This window comes from Laccaria bicolor, genomic scaffold (assembly GCF_000143565.1).
Source record: "Laccaria bicolor S238N-H82 LACBIscaffold_30 genomic scaffold, whole genome shotgun sequence".
NCBI lineage: Eukaryota > Fungi > Basidiomycota > Agaricomycetes > Agaricales > Hydnangiaceae > Laccaria > Laccaria bicolor.
The window spans coordinates 183784-197885 of NW_001889901.1; the positions used below are offsets into that span (position 1 = coordinate 183784).

Consider the following 14102-nt stretch of genomic DNA (forward strand, 5'->3'; position numbering starts at 1 on the left):
CAAGGGCGGGGGCACGTCAAAAGTTGTCGGGTTTACTTTTATGTAATGGTGTGCTCTCTTCTTTTTTTCGAACGATATTGTTTTAATGGAGGACGTTAGTGAAGTCTCTCAAGTTCACCGTCATGGCCAGTTTACCGACTTCAGTCCCTTGCTTCAGTACGCTCCGAAGGCACCCTGCCTTTATCACGCGGCGTGGCCACGACAGTCCAACTAGAGTTGTTCTTCAGTCCAAATTGACGCAGCTCAGCTTGTTCACGGTTCAAGAACTTCCAGGTATTATACCAACAACACTCTCGACGGGCCGCTAAACATTCCATCCAAATCCTATCCAAACCTAGCTCCATCGCACCTTCCTCTCTAGCTAAAGAATGCAAATTGCTGATCTCAACGCAGTTGTAGCCTCTCGCCCACAAGTTTGACGTCGTCAAACGTCAGAGTGCCTGATTCCCGCGTTATGGAAAATAGTCTGGAGCGGAGAATTCTCGCGTACAATACAGGCCTTGATCAACACCCTTCTTCTGCACCAAACGCCACTTGCCTTCACGCTTCCGATCCCTTCAACAGACCACTCTCCGGCCTCTTCTCGCGGACTGCCGCTTTCCAGTTCCCTCGAGTTCAGTTCATTTGTCACCCCTCATAACAAGGGGTCTTCAACTATCTCAATGAGGGTTGCGTATCCTCGTGTTACGGTAAGTCAAGCCAGTCGATCCAGTTCTTCCCTCTCTAAAATTCGGGCTCTAGGCTCGCCATGCGTCTATCGCCTCCCCCACACCCTCACCACCCACCTCCATCAAGAGCATTCAACGGCGAAAGTTGAATTGTCCACAAGCTCTTCACTCAGTGTTTCTTTCCCTTGCGTCGAAACAATTCCTGGATAAGCCGAGCCAGCCAATCATGTTTCTCTACTCTCCAATAGCCCTTCTATCCAAGAAAACGCCCAAACCCTGGTCTATACACCGTCTCGTCTTCCCTCAGCGACTTTTTCCCCCCTTCTGCGAACCGATCTTCCCCAGTCTCTACACTTCCGAACTGATCCTCACTAAAGTTCTGTTTCGCTCGTTCAAGTCGATGCCGGAAACGACAGAGCAGGCTAATATTCAACCCTTATTCCAGATTCGCAATGCGTCCCTCGTCTACCCCCCCCCCCCCCCCACATCCATACTGGCCAGTTTTATTGTGCCCATCCAATATGCCACTACAAGCGACGCGTCTCCCCAGGGCCGAACTACCAACAAGCTCCCCATTAAGCTTCTGTTTCTCTGGTGTCAAGTCGATACCGGAAACGACAGAGCAGGTGAATGACGTTCCTCCCTATCACCAGACGTCCAAATGTCGTCGACCCTCTCTCCTCTTTACCATCCCCATGCAACATTTCTCCCGCTCTGGGTACGACAGACTCCTCCCTCCGGATCAGTCAAAGTTTTGAGGGTCTCGGCTCGGACACTTCCCTCAACTCTCATCTCTGAATCGTTGGCCGACAAAACCACAAACGAGGATTCCCCATCAATAAATGGCGTTTACCCCCATGTGATCGTGAGCAGAAACACTGAACGCGCCAATCCCAGATTACCCTCTGAGCTGACTCAAGAAATTGTCTCCCTGGACGACCATTCTGGCTCATGCTGTTCAGTAGCATCGACAACGATCAGGTGAAACGTCTGTCGAAGATGGGGCAGTTGTGGCTCTCCTCGAAGCACTATCTTCCGTTGCTCAGCAGCGCGACTATGACCTTCTCCCTTCATGCAAGAAGCGATGTCTGTGCGACATTCCTTCAGCTACTCCTCTCCTCACCTCTGCACACATACCTGAAGCCTCCCCTTACACCAACGAGTCCTCCTCCATCGCCGTTGAACAAACACCTCATGCCCTCCTCATCCACAAACAGAGATAGCTTACAGCTCTGGCGCCTTTATTTCCCCAGACACCTCACATCTCTGAGTCCTCGCATCCCTCTTCATCGTCCACACAAACATTTCACACCTCATCTCAATCATCCCCCTCCCTTTTCCACAAACACCTCACGCCTTCTCTTAAGCCCCTCAGAAAACACCATAAAATCGGTCTGAAGCCTTGTTCGTTGACTTTGAGGAACTGAAAAAACAACACAGCCTTCAATCGCCGCCATCAACGCAGTTGCTCATCCTGAACAGCCCTCCGAACAAACGCCACACTGTGTTCCGGCTATTCGCCTTGCACATTGCCGGTACGACGTCCCAAACAACCGGTATAACCCCACGCCGGCACTGACTACGTTGTTCATGAGCTTGCGCCTGACGAGCCACATAATCAGGTTTGCGTGCCGGGCTTTCCGTTCAAGCCTATGCCCTCAGAGTCTCCAACGGGTGGTAAGAGGCCTGATGAACGCCCACCCGAAACGCATCCCGCAGACGGAAAACCCCTTGTCGAGGTAGTATGCGCGTTTCTGGACGGATTTGAGGAATCGGGCGTCGCTTGCTGAGAGCACTGGGAGCGGTGCGCACTGGTGAATGGATCATTCTTGGACGTCGTCCGGATAGTGTAGAGTCTTCATTCGTTGGTCTACATATGTTTCGTAAAGCGGGTCTGGAGGAGAGGTGCTTTTCGAAGAGCTTCTTCCCCGTTTTTCCGAGCGTGGTCGACATGGTGGTTGGAAGAAAGAAACGTGGTATAGGCTAGGCTGGGCTGGGCTAGGCTTGGTGGGGTATGTATTTGGTCAAGGAAAAAGTTGACGCACTTTCTTTCTCATTACAATTCCACAAAGCAACCTACAGTGGGTGAGTTACTACGGAATTATTCACGCCACATGCATAATTGGGTGGGGCATGTATTCCACCGTTTGGCTCGCGCTGGACTCTGCGTAAATTCCACCTCTGGGTTATTCTTTGTTCGACGACCGTGACGAATTCTTTTGCAGCACAAATTCACGGGTTGCTCTCAAGATTCTAGTTGCAAAATACTCCTCTGATCTCGAAGAAGCGGCCAAACTTGAAGCCATACAGGACTGCAATCCACATCACCCCGGACATGCAAGGGTTGGCCAATTGCTAGATCATTTCGAGCACCAGGGACCACACGGTACTCACACCTGTCTTGTTCTCGAACTTTTGGGTCCCAGTCTTCATCTACTTCAACATGCCACTGCTGCTCACTCTCCGTTTTTCCCCATGGAGGTGGTCAAGCAGATTTCACGAGATGATATGCTTATCGCTATCGATTACATGCACACATCTTGTCGACTTATTCACACAGGTAAACCGATCAAAATTTAAACCCACTGCCTCATTTCAGACCTCAAACAATCAAACATCCTTTTGTCTGAACCAATCGAAGATCTTGAAACGCTCAAGGCGCAAGAGGTTAGCCCGACACTTTTAGAAAGGGTTCGGCGGTCGTCTGGCAACCCGATGTTCAAAGTCACTGACGTTGGGCACGGTACGTGCATCACGAAAATCGCGTTGACCAGTGATAATTCATTGCTCACGCTTTACTACTAGCAAATTGGATTGACAATCATTTTACGTACCTCGTTCAACCACGAGCCCTCCGTGCTCCAGAAGTCATTTTGGGCATGGATTGGGATGAGAAGATCGAAGTCTGGAGTATTGGCTGTCTCGTGAGTCCGCTGGCCGCTACGTTTGCTGTCCAAGCTCAATCGACAGTGATAGATATTCGAGCTAACAATGAGCAAGCCTTTATTTAATCCACGGTGGAAGCTGGAAGAGCGAAAAATAACTGCGCCGGAAAGCTACATCCTCCAAATCATCGAGATGTTTGGAGAAATACCCAAAGATATGCAGGAAAGCCGGAAGTTTGCTAAATTGTACTTCGATGATGCAGGTAAACAGAATGTTAACAATTAACGTGGGTATTTTGTGATTGAACAGCAGGAAAATTGAAGTGCAATGCGACGATTGTTCCTGTCAGCCTGGAAGCGATAGTCGGGCGGCGAGTCAGCGATCCTTTATTTGTCCCATTTCATGGGACTCTTTCGAAAATACGTCCTTCCGACCGCTCTTCTCCTTCGGCGGCGTTGTTACACCCTTGGTTGGCATCTTAAACGTGTTCATTGTCCCGTTATCTATGTAATCTGTTCTTATTTTGTAAGTGTCCACATTTCTGCTCACGCACATGTACGGCGAACAGGCGCTGTCGGTCAAATCTATATTTATAAATATGTGCGGTCACTTGATCGCCGTGAAGACGAGTGACCTCCCCTTGTGGGACTCACTCAAAATAAAAGATGATTGAAACAAGTTTACCCATTGAGTCTGGGAGGTTAGTTCGAAAATCATTGCAACCGCTCGTGCCGGGTTTCCCTAATGCTGCTTGAATGCCTTTGTATACAAAACGGAATCCTTCAATTGAACAACGCAATGGGATGTCATCTTGAACAAAAACCGACTTTGTATGCAAACACAAACCTGATGTCATTGTGAGGCGAGCGTGACATGAAAGCAGACGATAATCGATGATTTCAAAGGCTGGCGGATTTGAGAACGGACAAAGGCTTATTAGCCAAGCAGATTATGCCTGAGAAGGTGGATATATCAGGGCGTCTGCCTGCCTGCTAACCTTCCTTCCCCTCGACGTTATCCGACGTTCCATCTGGCCCTTCGAAACTGCCCAGGGTAAGTCAAGCAATGTTTGGGAGGCTGGCGAAATCGAAAAGAGGAAATTTAGTATATTGGTCCAGCAAAGTGCGCGTGGATCCCTGAGAAGACATTTATATGATGAAGTCATTTGTCTTTCTGCAAAGACTTCTGGATCTTTCCCTTCACCGTCGTCCATCGTTCCATCTGGCCCTCCAAAACCGCCCAATTCCAACTCTTTCATGAGTTTCCCCAACAGCGGGATAGTGAGGACACAAAACTCGTACCACTCTTGAACTTGTTCTTCAGTCACCTCCCACCCAAGGGCCTTGCCCTCTTGTACCCGGTGGGCCAGGAACCGATCGCGCAAGGGCAACAGAGACTTGACAATATCGAACATTTTTGGGTGGGACGCGCGTAATGGTGAATCATACGGAATCGAAGAGAGGTGGTGGATGATTATACTGGTATATATTGAGAGGCATGTCCGAACACGCCCGATGTCGGAGGTCGGTGGGACAGGTGCAGAGTCAAACGCCTGTTAGGTTGGTTAGTGGGGTTGTCGGAAACGCAATGATAGAGAGAGAACGTACAGTAAGATACTGAGAAGCTGCTTCGTCTGATAAATCTGGACGACCGAGGTATGCGAATATCTGGAGGAGGAAGTAGTATGCGACCTCGGGCCGCTCACTGGAGTCGTGGCGTAACCATAAGTCTGGATGGCGTGACGGCTTTTCGAAAGTGCCAAGGAGGTCGAAATCTTTGGGAAAGGTTGTCTAGTCTTCGGGACCGTCTGTAGAATAGAATTGGAATTTTGGCAAGGAAATCCTGTTGCATACCGTGACGGGTTGCTATTCAGCCTATTCAGAGTACACCTGAATTGCAGTAGAAATAATGAGACATACCGCAAGACGACCATACCCTCGTCGAATGACTGAGTTGCTCCATAAGTTCCTCGATGCCATTCTAACCGCTGCTGGCCTCGGATACAGTGAACGTCTCAGCAAGACGCGTTTCAACGACGTCGATGTGCAAAATATGTCGAGTCTGGGATAGAAACTCTCTGTAACTTCAAATCGTATTGAATACTATGCCCCTTTACTTGCCCTTTACAGAGCAGGGTGCGAAAGTTTGGAAGGGTAAGAGCAGGCAGTTATTTGCTCCTATTTGCCATTGACTCCGAAAGGTCCGGACTTGGATGAAATGAGGCCTGCGAGGACATTACTTCTGTAAATTGAATCTAATCGATTGTCGTAAGGAAATACATGCAAATATTCGCGGGTTCAAAGGTCATGTTGGAATATGATGCATGGAATATTTCTCTCGGGCTGTGGTTGGACAGGTAAGTTTTAAACATCATATGTCAAGAAAATCCGGGTCCTCTTCGGTCAAAAGATCGAGGAGCTTGAAGAATGACGCCGCAGGGAACCCGACGACGTTGTTATAATCGCCTTCAATTTTTCGTATAAGAATGCCGCCCAATCCCTGGGATATGTCCGTTAATATAGGTGGCAGAGATGACAGAGCTTCGGCGTACCTGAATAGCAAAACCTCCAGCCCTGTCAATGCCCTCCTCACTATCTACGTATGCGTTGATGATGTGTGGCGGGCTGTCGGAAAAGTACACGAGAGTACGCTCATCTATTGATCTAAGGCCAGATTGAGATTGACGTTCCGCAGCAAGGCAGACTGGATAGATGTACTTACTTGATTGAATAGCCGGGGGAAGTAAGGACGGGAAACACTGCAGGATGCAATTTAACTAGAAACTTTTCTGTAAATGTCAAGAGCTCACCGACGACCAAGCCCGTAACAACCTCACATACGCCACCGTTCATATCTAAGAGCATCCGCAGGTTATCCGCTTTCGATTGCGGCTTTTCAAGCAGTTCCTGATTCGCTTGCGGAAGTACCGAGTACGCTGTATCTGACGTTATAGGCTGAGCATGGGTCAAGACCACCGTATCCGCTGGTAGAAGGAGTCAGCTGAAACATCCTGCTCGAACGGTATCTGGCAACTCACCTGCGACAACGAGGTCCGGAGCATGGTCAGGATCCTGTTCCTAGATATCCATTAGTGCGTGCACATGGAGGTACAGATGCGCACATACCACAAGCCTTTCGTACACCTCCACCGCCTTGTGTGTTGCCGTTGCAACAGGGTACTCGTGTATGTCCGCAAATGAGCTCACAGGCAAGTTTTCCTCAAACGTCGATGGCACGATGTCAGGTTCAAGACCCTAAGAGGACGAAAATACATTCCGGCCAAAGCAATGAGTTGGGAGTCGCACCCCGACGTGTGGACACGAACGAAAGTGTGCAGTATTTCGCGTCTTCGAGGGCTGTTGGAAGCGAGCACGATCCGTTTTCCGGCAAGCTTCTTAATCGCAGGGACAGCGAGCGCGTGAGGTAGGATGTGTTTAGACATGGGGGCAGAGAAGGAAGAGTAATTGTCGTGAGAATATCGGGTTCGCCTCTTTGCCATTCTCCACGACGTGCAAAAGTCTACGCCGCTACGATCACGACAAAATCCGGCGTTGCAACTCCAGATTTTGTGAGTCTATGATAGCGAGTCCCTGAGGTATATACTGACAAGGCTTCCCCTGCTAGGACAACGTCGGCATAATTCTGCTCGTAACAAGGCTCAACGCCTAAATTCCATTGAACCGAGGCGACTCAGACGGTGTCTTGAACTTCAATTCGAAAAGCTTTACAACGTGTATCGGAATCACTGCCTGTGCACAGAAATTTCTCTTGACATTGAGGGTACCCGCAACGTGAAGTTCACCGAATATGCGTTTTCGCGCAACGATCGAGCATGTCCCTACTTTCTTTCGTGAGCACAATCTTGTGAGTATAAATCTATCTAAAGCTTCCTTAGGGATCGTACAGGCAATTGAGAAACTCCAAAAACGATTCTTGATTAAGTTTACGGAGACGAATATGCACATCATCTGCAATAGCGACGCGAACGAGGGTGGCATCCAAGTTTGGTCGTGCGTTCTATTCTTCTTATCATACGCACCCACCTGACATCAGCTCCAGGCAAATCAAACTAGATTCCATATTCACAAACTACCGCATTCAATCCAATGCGAACAACGAAATCACGATGGTCCTTCCTTCGGAGGCCTTACTGGCTGCATTGAAATCAGCCTCAGCATCCTCTCCAACCTCATCCTTCGAAACAGAAGAGGTCGTCATGAGATTGGCGAAGAAAAACGACCAAGCCTTACTGAGCTTTGAAATCTCTGGCTTGACGCGCGTAGGCCGCAAAGTGCGGGTGGCGCATGATGTCAAGATTGAAGTCATGAAACCTGCGGACGTCGAAAAGCTCTCGGAGCCGATGTGTCCTGAACCTGATGTGAGATTTTTTTAGCAGAAGATCTTTGCGAGTGGGATGAATTGACCTTCCTCACAGGTTCATATACTCTTGCCGCCATTACAGAAACTCAGGACGATCGTTGAGCGGCTGCGGCCCATGTCGGACATCTTGGCCGTCCGAGCGAACAATAATAAGTGTCTGCAAATCTCAATCCATACCGAGGGAGTGAAAGTGGAGACGGAGTGGAAGGATTGCGTGAACCCCAAAAGTTCGTTTCTTTTGGTACCTTTTTCGCCTAGCGCTGACTGGGAGACCAGCCCAGGAAGATAATCCTGATGAACCACCAGAAGAAGCACGCAATCCCGAAGAATTGTTCACAGTTCTCGTGTCCGTCCGAAGTTTCCTCAAATTCTTGAACAGCCATGTTGTTTCGACTACAACCATTGCATGTATGTGAACCATGTCATCTCGTATGGCTGGACCTAACCGATCACGCTCCGTTCAGGTATATGCCAACACCATTGTATGATCCTATATGTCTACATCGGGGATGTGGCGGACGCTGGGGGCGTTTTGACGTTCTATATCCCTGCGATTATTGATGATGAAGGTCGATGACCTGAGCTCGAATGCCATTCTGCCTCATATACCCTGAATCTCGTCCACCTGAATGAAGCCCTGCAGCAGAAAGCGCCATGCAAATCACGTTAATCTGCCACATGGCTCATTTTCCTGTAGCAACCATACTTGCAAGGATGGAACAAACCATACGAGCGTCCCCTTCCAATGTCAAGGGTCGGGGAAGATACACAACATCATCAACGAATCCACATCCAATTCAGCAGACTCCGGGACACGATTTCAACTACCTCAACAGAGGAAGTCCACTGCCCTATTGCGCCCATTATCCCTGTAGCAGCCGTGCTACGCAAAGCTTTTTGAGGAAGGGAGCAAAGTGGGACATTGGCAATCCCTCTGCGACGAATTCGCCATTCTCCCCAGGGACAAAATTTCCAGGATATATCAACAACTTGAAGATTCGTGCCACGGCCACCAATTCGGAGATGCGCAGACCTCTCAATGACAAAGTCTCCAACCTGGGGAAAGAGAACAACTGCACGAACGAGGCAACGTCCGCGTCTGCCGACTCTGGGACACGATAGGCCTCGACTGTGAGATGCTTGAGGTGGCGGAGCTCAATGGTGGCCATGAAGGGGCGAGGGTCGATGTTCTTCAACAATGCCTCAATGTCATCATAGATGACTAGCTGTTCCAGACACGGTGACGCATCGAAAAAGGCGCGCAGTTTGTCTGCTGGTGGCCATCGTGTGGCGAAACATAAATCAAGACTGGTCAACCCACTGAGGGGGCGCTCGTTCCATGCAAGGTAGACCCCCTCTAAACGGATCATCGTCAGAGCTGGGGTAGGTCCGACGAGGAATCCCGGCAGGGGGCCCGCGGAAATGATGCCCTTGCGGTAAATATCGGCCACGATCGTTAAGCTCTGTAGTCTCGGTGTGCTGATTCGGGTGAACCGAGCCAGGACGGAAGGTAGACTGCCGACGTGAGAGACTAGGATTGTCAGGGATCGCCAACGTTCGCTGTGTGGTTGTATCAGGCGTAGCACTGGGTAGAGGTCGGTGAATCGTGTGCAGTCGAGCGTTATGTGCAAGGGGCTGTCCCGTGAGCGCTTGATGTGGTCAGGGATCCAATTTAAAGATTTGTTCAGGTCGTCCTTTAGACGACGGTGGGTCTCCATGGAGCGGGAAAGGTGGAGGAAACCCCAAAGGCTGGGGAGACGATGCGAGATATTCCGCCATCGACGACAGACCTGTGAGAGTGAGGTGGCGAGCGGGTGTTGGACCGGTATATTTGAAAAACGGCGTTGCCGGGGATAGTCTTCCGCGAAAGATGGAGGGAGATAGGCGCCCTCTACAAAGATTTTCTCAAGGAGTTCGTTGGGAAGTGAATGGATCGTGGACATCCCGTTATTAATGGTGATTTCGACCTTATGAGTGACCAGTGGTGGAGTTCCTGGTTAGCAAGAGAGGATAGACGCCTGCAAAGTGTACACACACTGAGATCTAATGATCATCGAGCTGAATCAAGTTGGCTATACTCATGCATACAGATGAGATCTCTTTTATTGTCACATACAAAGTACATAAATCAAACATAAATAGTGAGGAGAAATGGCTGTTCTAGTAGTCGCCCTGAGCACTGATGATACACCAGTCGGAAGACCGTGACGGTGAGAAGGGTCAGGGATGTTTCTGGCTTCTGCACCCGCAGAGAGTCGGTAGGGGAGCAGCCGAGATTGGGACTTCAGAGGACATTAGCGCCGATGTTAGGTCACAGGTGGCCGTTTGAAGTCGTTGATGGAGGGAAGCAAGGGGGCAATGCCATGGGTGGCGGCCACGCTGGAATGAAAGATAAACTAGCATTCTGATCACGATTTGGATGCAGAATGCGGAATCATGCTACGCATACTTGTGCATCAGGTTCCCGTAAGGAGGGATCAACGTCGAAGTTGGCGACCTCCGCACACACCGTACACGACACGATGGCGACGTCACGTCGCTTGTTCATCACTATCATTTCTTGGATAGCCTACGCTGCGTGAATGAAGTTAGGATGAAATTGCGAGAACAAGCGATGATTGGCGACGGGAAGTTGAAGAAACGTGCTGGAACAAAGCGAACGTCAGCCAGTGGTCATGAGGAAAACATCAATGCGGCACCAGCTGCAAAAACTGAACTTTTGTTTTCGCAGAACACTGCCGATAGCTGCAGTATGACTTGAATATGCAATCGGAATTGCCCTTTAGCCGTTAGAAAATTGTTTCTTTACTCGAGATCCAAGGAACCGCAGCCACCATGCCAGTCAGAGGGTGGAAATTGAAAGTACCAGACCTTCCTGCACAAGGATGTCTAGTTCGTCTTGGATATCCTGATTGATGACAAGTTTACCCAAAGTCCTAAGAGAAACTGACTGGAGCTGAGAAATAGCTCCTTGCTCGGCGCACAATCCCGTGGGTTGCGAAGTGCACTGTCTGAATCTGTACACAAGCATGTCGCGGAACAGAGACATGTGGCCATTCAGCGAGGGGCGACCATGGAATGTGAAATTCTGCAAATTCGGAAGAAGGATATTGGTATGGGGCGGACAAAGCCGTTGAACCAGTTTTCTTATCAGATACGGGTTTTCCATAGTTGAGTTGTCGAGTTTGAGATGCAACTCTTTTATCGATGGCATATTTTCTAGAACCTCGATCAACATGTAGTCGGAGTTTAATACGCCACTCAGAGTAAACTTCTCCAAGAGAGGCGAGGCGTAAAATGATTCTGTGATTCGGGGCAGGATGGCCAAGGCATCCGTCCAGTAGAATGAACCGTCGAGGAAAACCTCACGCAGAGAGGGAAGTTTGCTTGACTCCGTGATGAGTAAGCATGAGGCACGAGTGTAAACTCATCTTAGGATAAGATAACGTGTGCGTCAGAACCAGACGTCTTACCCAGATGTAGGTACCAATATAGGTCTACATTTCTGGGAGTGCTTCTCCCATCACCTTCAGATCTGGTTCTGACGCTAAGAAATTGCCTGTCGGTTATCTCGCTAAAATATTTTGACTTTCGACGTCGTTTCCTGATGGCTGACACCTCTACTGCTCCTTCTGCAACTGCGTCCACCGCTCCTGCGGCTTCTACCAATAATGTTCAGTCTCATGCGACTACCGACAGTGTGCAGCCTCGTGTTCCGCGTACCCACACCTCCCCTGCTATCATCCAACTTTTAAAGAACCTTTCGCTGACCAATATCTTACACCGGAACAAAAAGATCGAGGCCGACAACGATGCCAGATCTGCTAAGACATTGAATAACGCTCTAGACCCTGCTGCCCATCCCCAACCGGGATCAGAAGCAGCTTCCTTGATCACCATTGATCCCGAGGATCTTGCCCGATTAAGGATCCCTTCTTTCTTTGCTTCCGTCCGTGACTTTGTTTACCCTGGTCTGGCGAAGCATCTTGCCGACGAAGATTTGAAAGAAAAGGAGGAGAAGAAAAGGAAGGACGATGATGTCCTTGCAGAGGATGCCAGGACTTCCAAGCGGCGTTGTATGGATGGCTCCAACCATGTGGAGAGAGTGGTTGGGGAACCTATTCGTATTGAATTCCCACAGTCTTTATATGACACTGAGCTTTGCGTTGCAGTCCCTCTCCCCTTCTTCCTTACTCGGAATTTACGGGTCCTGGTTGATGAGGCATCAACCCTGCCTACTGTCAAATCCAACCCTGCGCCCGGAGAAACCAAGGGAACTTACATTCTAAATTTAGAGAAGCTCTCCACTCGTTTTGGGAAGGAATTGACTCTTACTTGCAGCCAGTGGTCTGAGGCTGCCGCAAACATGTGGAGCTTTCAGGTCTCGAGGGACAAGCTGGGTAGCGAGGGGGAACATGCTACTTGGTTTGAAAAGCATTTTAATTTTTTTAACATGCTAAATAAAAGGGATGAGTTATATGATGCCTGGAAAGTCATGGAACTCGAGTTCCGTCAAGACCACCGGAGTCGTCACCTCAAATTCAGCGCGACGGATTATGACAAGGCCCTCGGTCTTACTGAGGAGAGTCATAACTTGACTCAAAAGCTGCGCAAGGAATTTCAAGACTTCGTCAACTCTTCCCAGCCGGCGTTTGGGCGGTCAGGCCCGTCTTCCCGCGGTGGTGGTTCCTTTTCCCAGAGGTCCCTGCCACGAGGTCCTTCCCAGGCGTTGGCCTCCCAGCCCTTTCCCTCAGGCAGCGGCAAGTCATCCCCTACGGCCGTCTGCCTCATTTGCGCTCATAAGGGGCACACCGTTTTCTTTCACCTCACGTCCACCTCTCCTGCAAAATTTGCCGACGGAAAGCTTGCATGGGCGAAATGCAACCCAGGTTTCGGCCTTGCCACCCCCGACAACAAAATCCTTTGCATTAACTGGAACGTGCGAGGCGCTGAGGCAGTTTCCCAATGCGCCTCCGCTCACAAGGACGAACGCCTCCACCTCTGCTCCTTCTGTGGCAGCAAAGGCCATCACGCCCTCTCCTGGACTTGTCGCACCAAGCCCGCCTGAGGATTTTTTCGCTGTCGCGTGTCCCCTTGCCTTGTCCTATTCCGATTTCTCATCCTCAGTCGTTCCCCGTTTCCCGCTCATCCCTCTCTCTCCACAACACTCTTCTATTTTCGAGCGCATCACGCACCCTTACAATCCAGACGCCTTCGACGCCCTCCTCCTCAAACATGGCCTCTCTTCTGCTTACCCCCTTCTTTCCGACAATCTCAGGCATGGCTTCCCCCTTGGGCACATGCCGGCGTTAGCGGAAACTGTCATTCTCCCTAACAACCCGTCCACTTTGCCTTACCTGCAGGATATACAAGATTATTTGCAGAAAGAACTCATTGCTGGTAGGATGTCTGGCCCCTTCTCTCGTGAGGAGGTGGAACTTATTCTTCGGGGTCCTTTCTTCTCTTCCCCCTTCGTTGTTGATGTCCAATCCCAGCAACCCGGCACGCCTGACAAGATCCGGATTTGCAGGCACTTGTCAAAGGCCTCGAAGTCACATCCTTCTGTCAACTCGCATATTCGCAAGGAAGATTTCCCAACGCGATTTGATTTAGCCTCCAAGGTGGCTGAAATTGTGAGTAGTGTTTGGAAGTCCGGTCTCGTGACTGGAAAAAGACCGTAACCAGACCGGACCAAGACCGCAAAAGACCGGACCTGCGGTTACGGTCTTTTATTTTTGAAATGTAAAGACCGCAAAAAGACCGGTTAACGTGAACCGGTTTGGACCGGTTTGGACCGGTCTTTTGTAGCCCCTTAAATACCCTTTAAAACGCACCCAAGAACGTATGATTTGGTAAAAAAACGAGAGAGATATGAATTAAAATGTAAATTACTTTGGGGAATAATAGATGTACCAGACTTATTTTATAGAAGCACCAATTCCTAACGGAATTTAACGTTCTTGGGCTCGTTTTGAAGCTATTAAAAATGTTAATAAATTTACCGATTAATAATTTAAAAATATTGGCCTAAAGACCGGTCATAAACCAGTTAAAACCGATGCAGACCGAAACCGGTCTATAGACCGCAAAAAACCGCGGTCTGCGGTCTTTTTGCGGTCCGGTCTGGTCTTTTGACTTCTGGGGAAAATGCAGACTGGTTACGGTTAC

At 49.5% G+C, this 14102-nt stretch overlaps 5 protein-coding genes across 5 annotated transcripts; 2 read left to right on the forward strand and 3 right to left on the reverse strand.

The window, feature by feature from the left end:
- Window positions 1-2801: 2801 nt before the first annotated feature.
- LACBIDRAFT_306328 (uncharacterized protein) lies at window positions 2802-3839 on the forward strand (the record flags this gene model as incomplete). The annotated part of the gene is made up of 5 exons (XM_001885214.1): window positions 2802-2836; window positions 2894-3228; window positions 3310-3411; window positions 3474-3592; window positions 3645-3839. The coding sequence occupies 5 exons, from the start codon at window positions 2802-2804 to the stop codon at window positions 3837-3839; spliced, it is 786 nt and encodes a 261-aa protein (XP_001885249.1).
- Window positions 3840-4503: 664 nt separating this feature from the next.
- On the reverse strand, window positions 4504-5533 carry LACBIDRAFT_330904 (uncharacterized protein; the record flags this gene model as incomplete). The annotated part of the gene is made up of 6 exons (XM_001885301.1): window positions 4504-4509; window positions 4552-5106; window positions 5162-5221; window positions 5260-5361; window positions 5408-5419; window positions 5474-5533. 6 exons carry the CDS (start codon window positions 5531-5533, stop codon window positions 4504-4506), a joined length of 795 nt encoding a protein of 264 aa, XP_001885336.1.
- A 391-nt stretch (window positions 5534-5924) lies between these two features.
- On the reverse strand, window positions 5925-6996 carry LACBIDRAFT_320156 (uncharacterized protein; the record flags this gene model as incomplete). Its single annotated transcript, XM_001885302.1, has 7 exons — window positions 5925-6053; window positions 6106-6217; window positions 6276-6312; window positions 6391-6537; window positions 6592-6631; window positions 6680-6808; window positions 6880-6996. 7 exons carry the CDS (start codon window positions 6994-6996, stop codon window positions 5925-5927), a joined length of 711 nt encoding a protein of 236 aa, XP_001885337.1.
- Window positions 6997-7361: 365 nt separating this feature from the next.
- LACBIDRAFT_252775 (uncharacterized protein) lies at window positions 7362-8511 on the forward strand (the record flags this gene model as incomplete). Its single annotated transcript, XM_001885215.1, has 6 exons — window positions 7362-7404; window positions 7450-7564; window positions 7614-7932; window positions 7990-8161; window positions 8211-8342; window positions 8399-8511. The coding sequence occupies 6 exons, from the start codon at window positions 7362-7364 to the stop codon at window positions 8509-8511; spliced, it is 894 nt and encodes a 297-aa protein (XP_001885250.1).
- A 286-nt stretch (window positions 8512-8797) lies between these two features.
- LACBIDRAFT_330907 (uncharacterized protein) lies at window positions 8798-9877 on the reverse strand (the record flags this gene model as incomplete). Its single annotated transcript, XM_001885303.1, has 1 exon — window positions 8798-9877. One exon carries the CDS (start codon window positions 9875-9877, stop codon window positions 8798-8800), a length of 1080 nt encoding a protein of 359 aa, XP_001885338.1.
- Between the last annotated feature and the right edge of the window lie 4225 nt (window positions 9878-14102).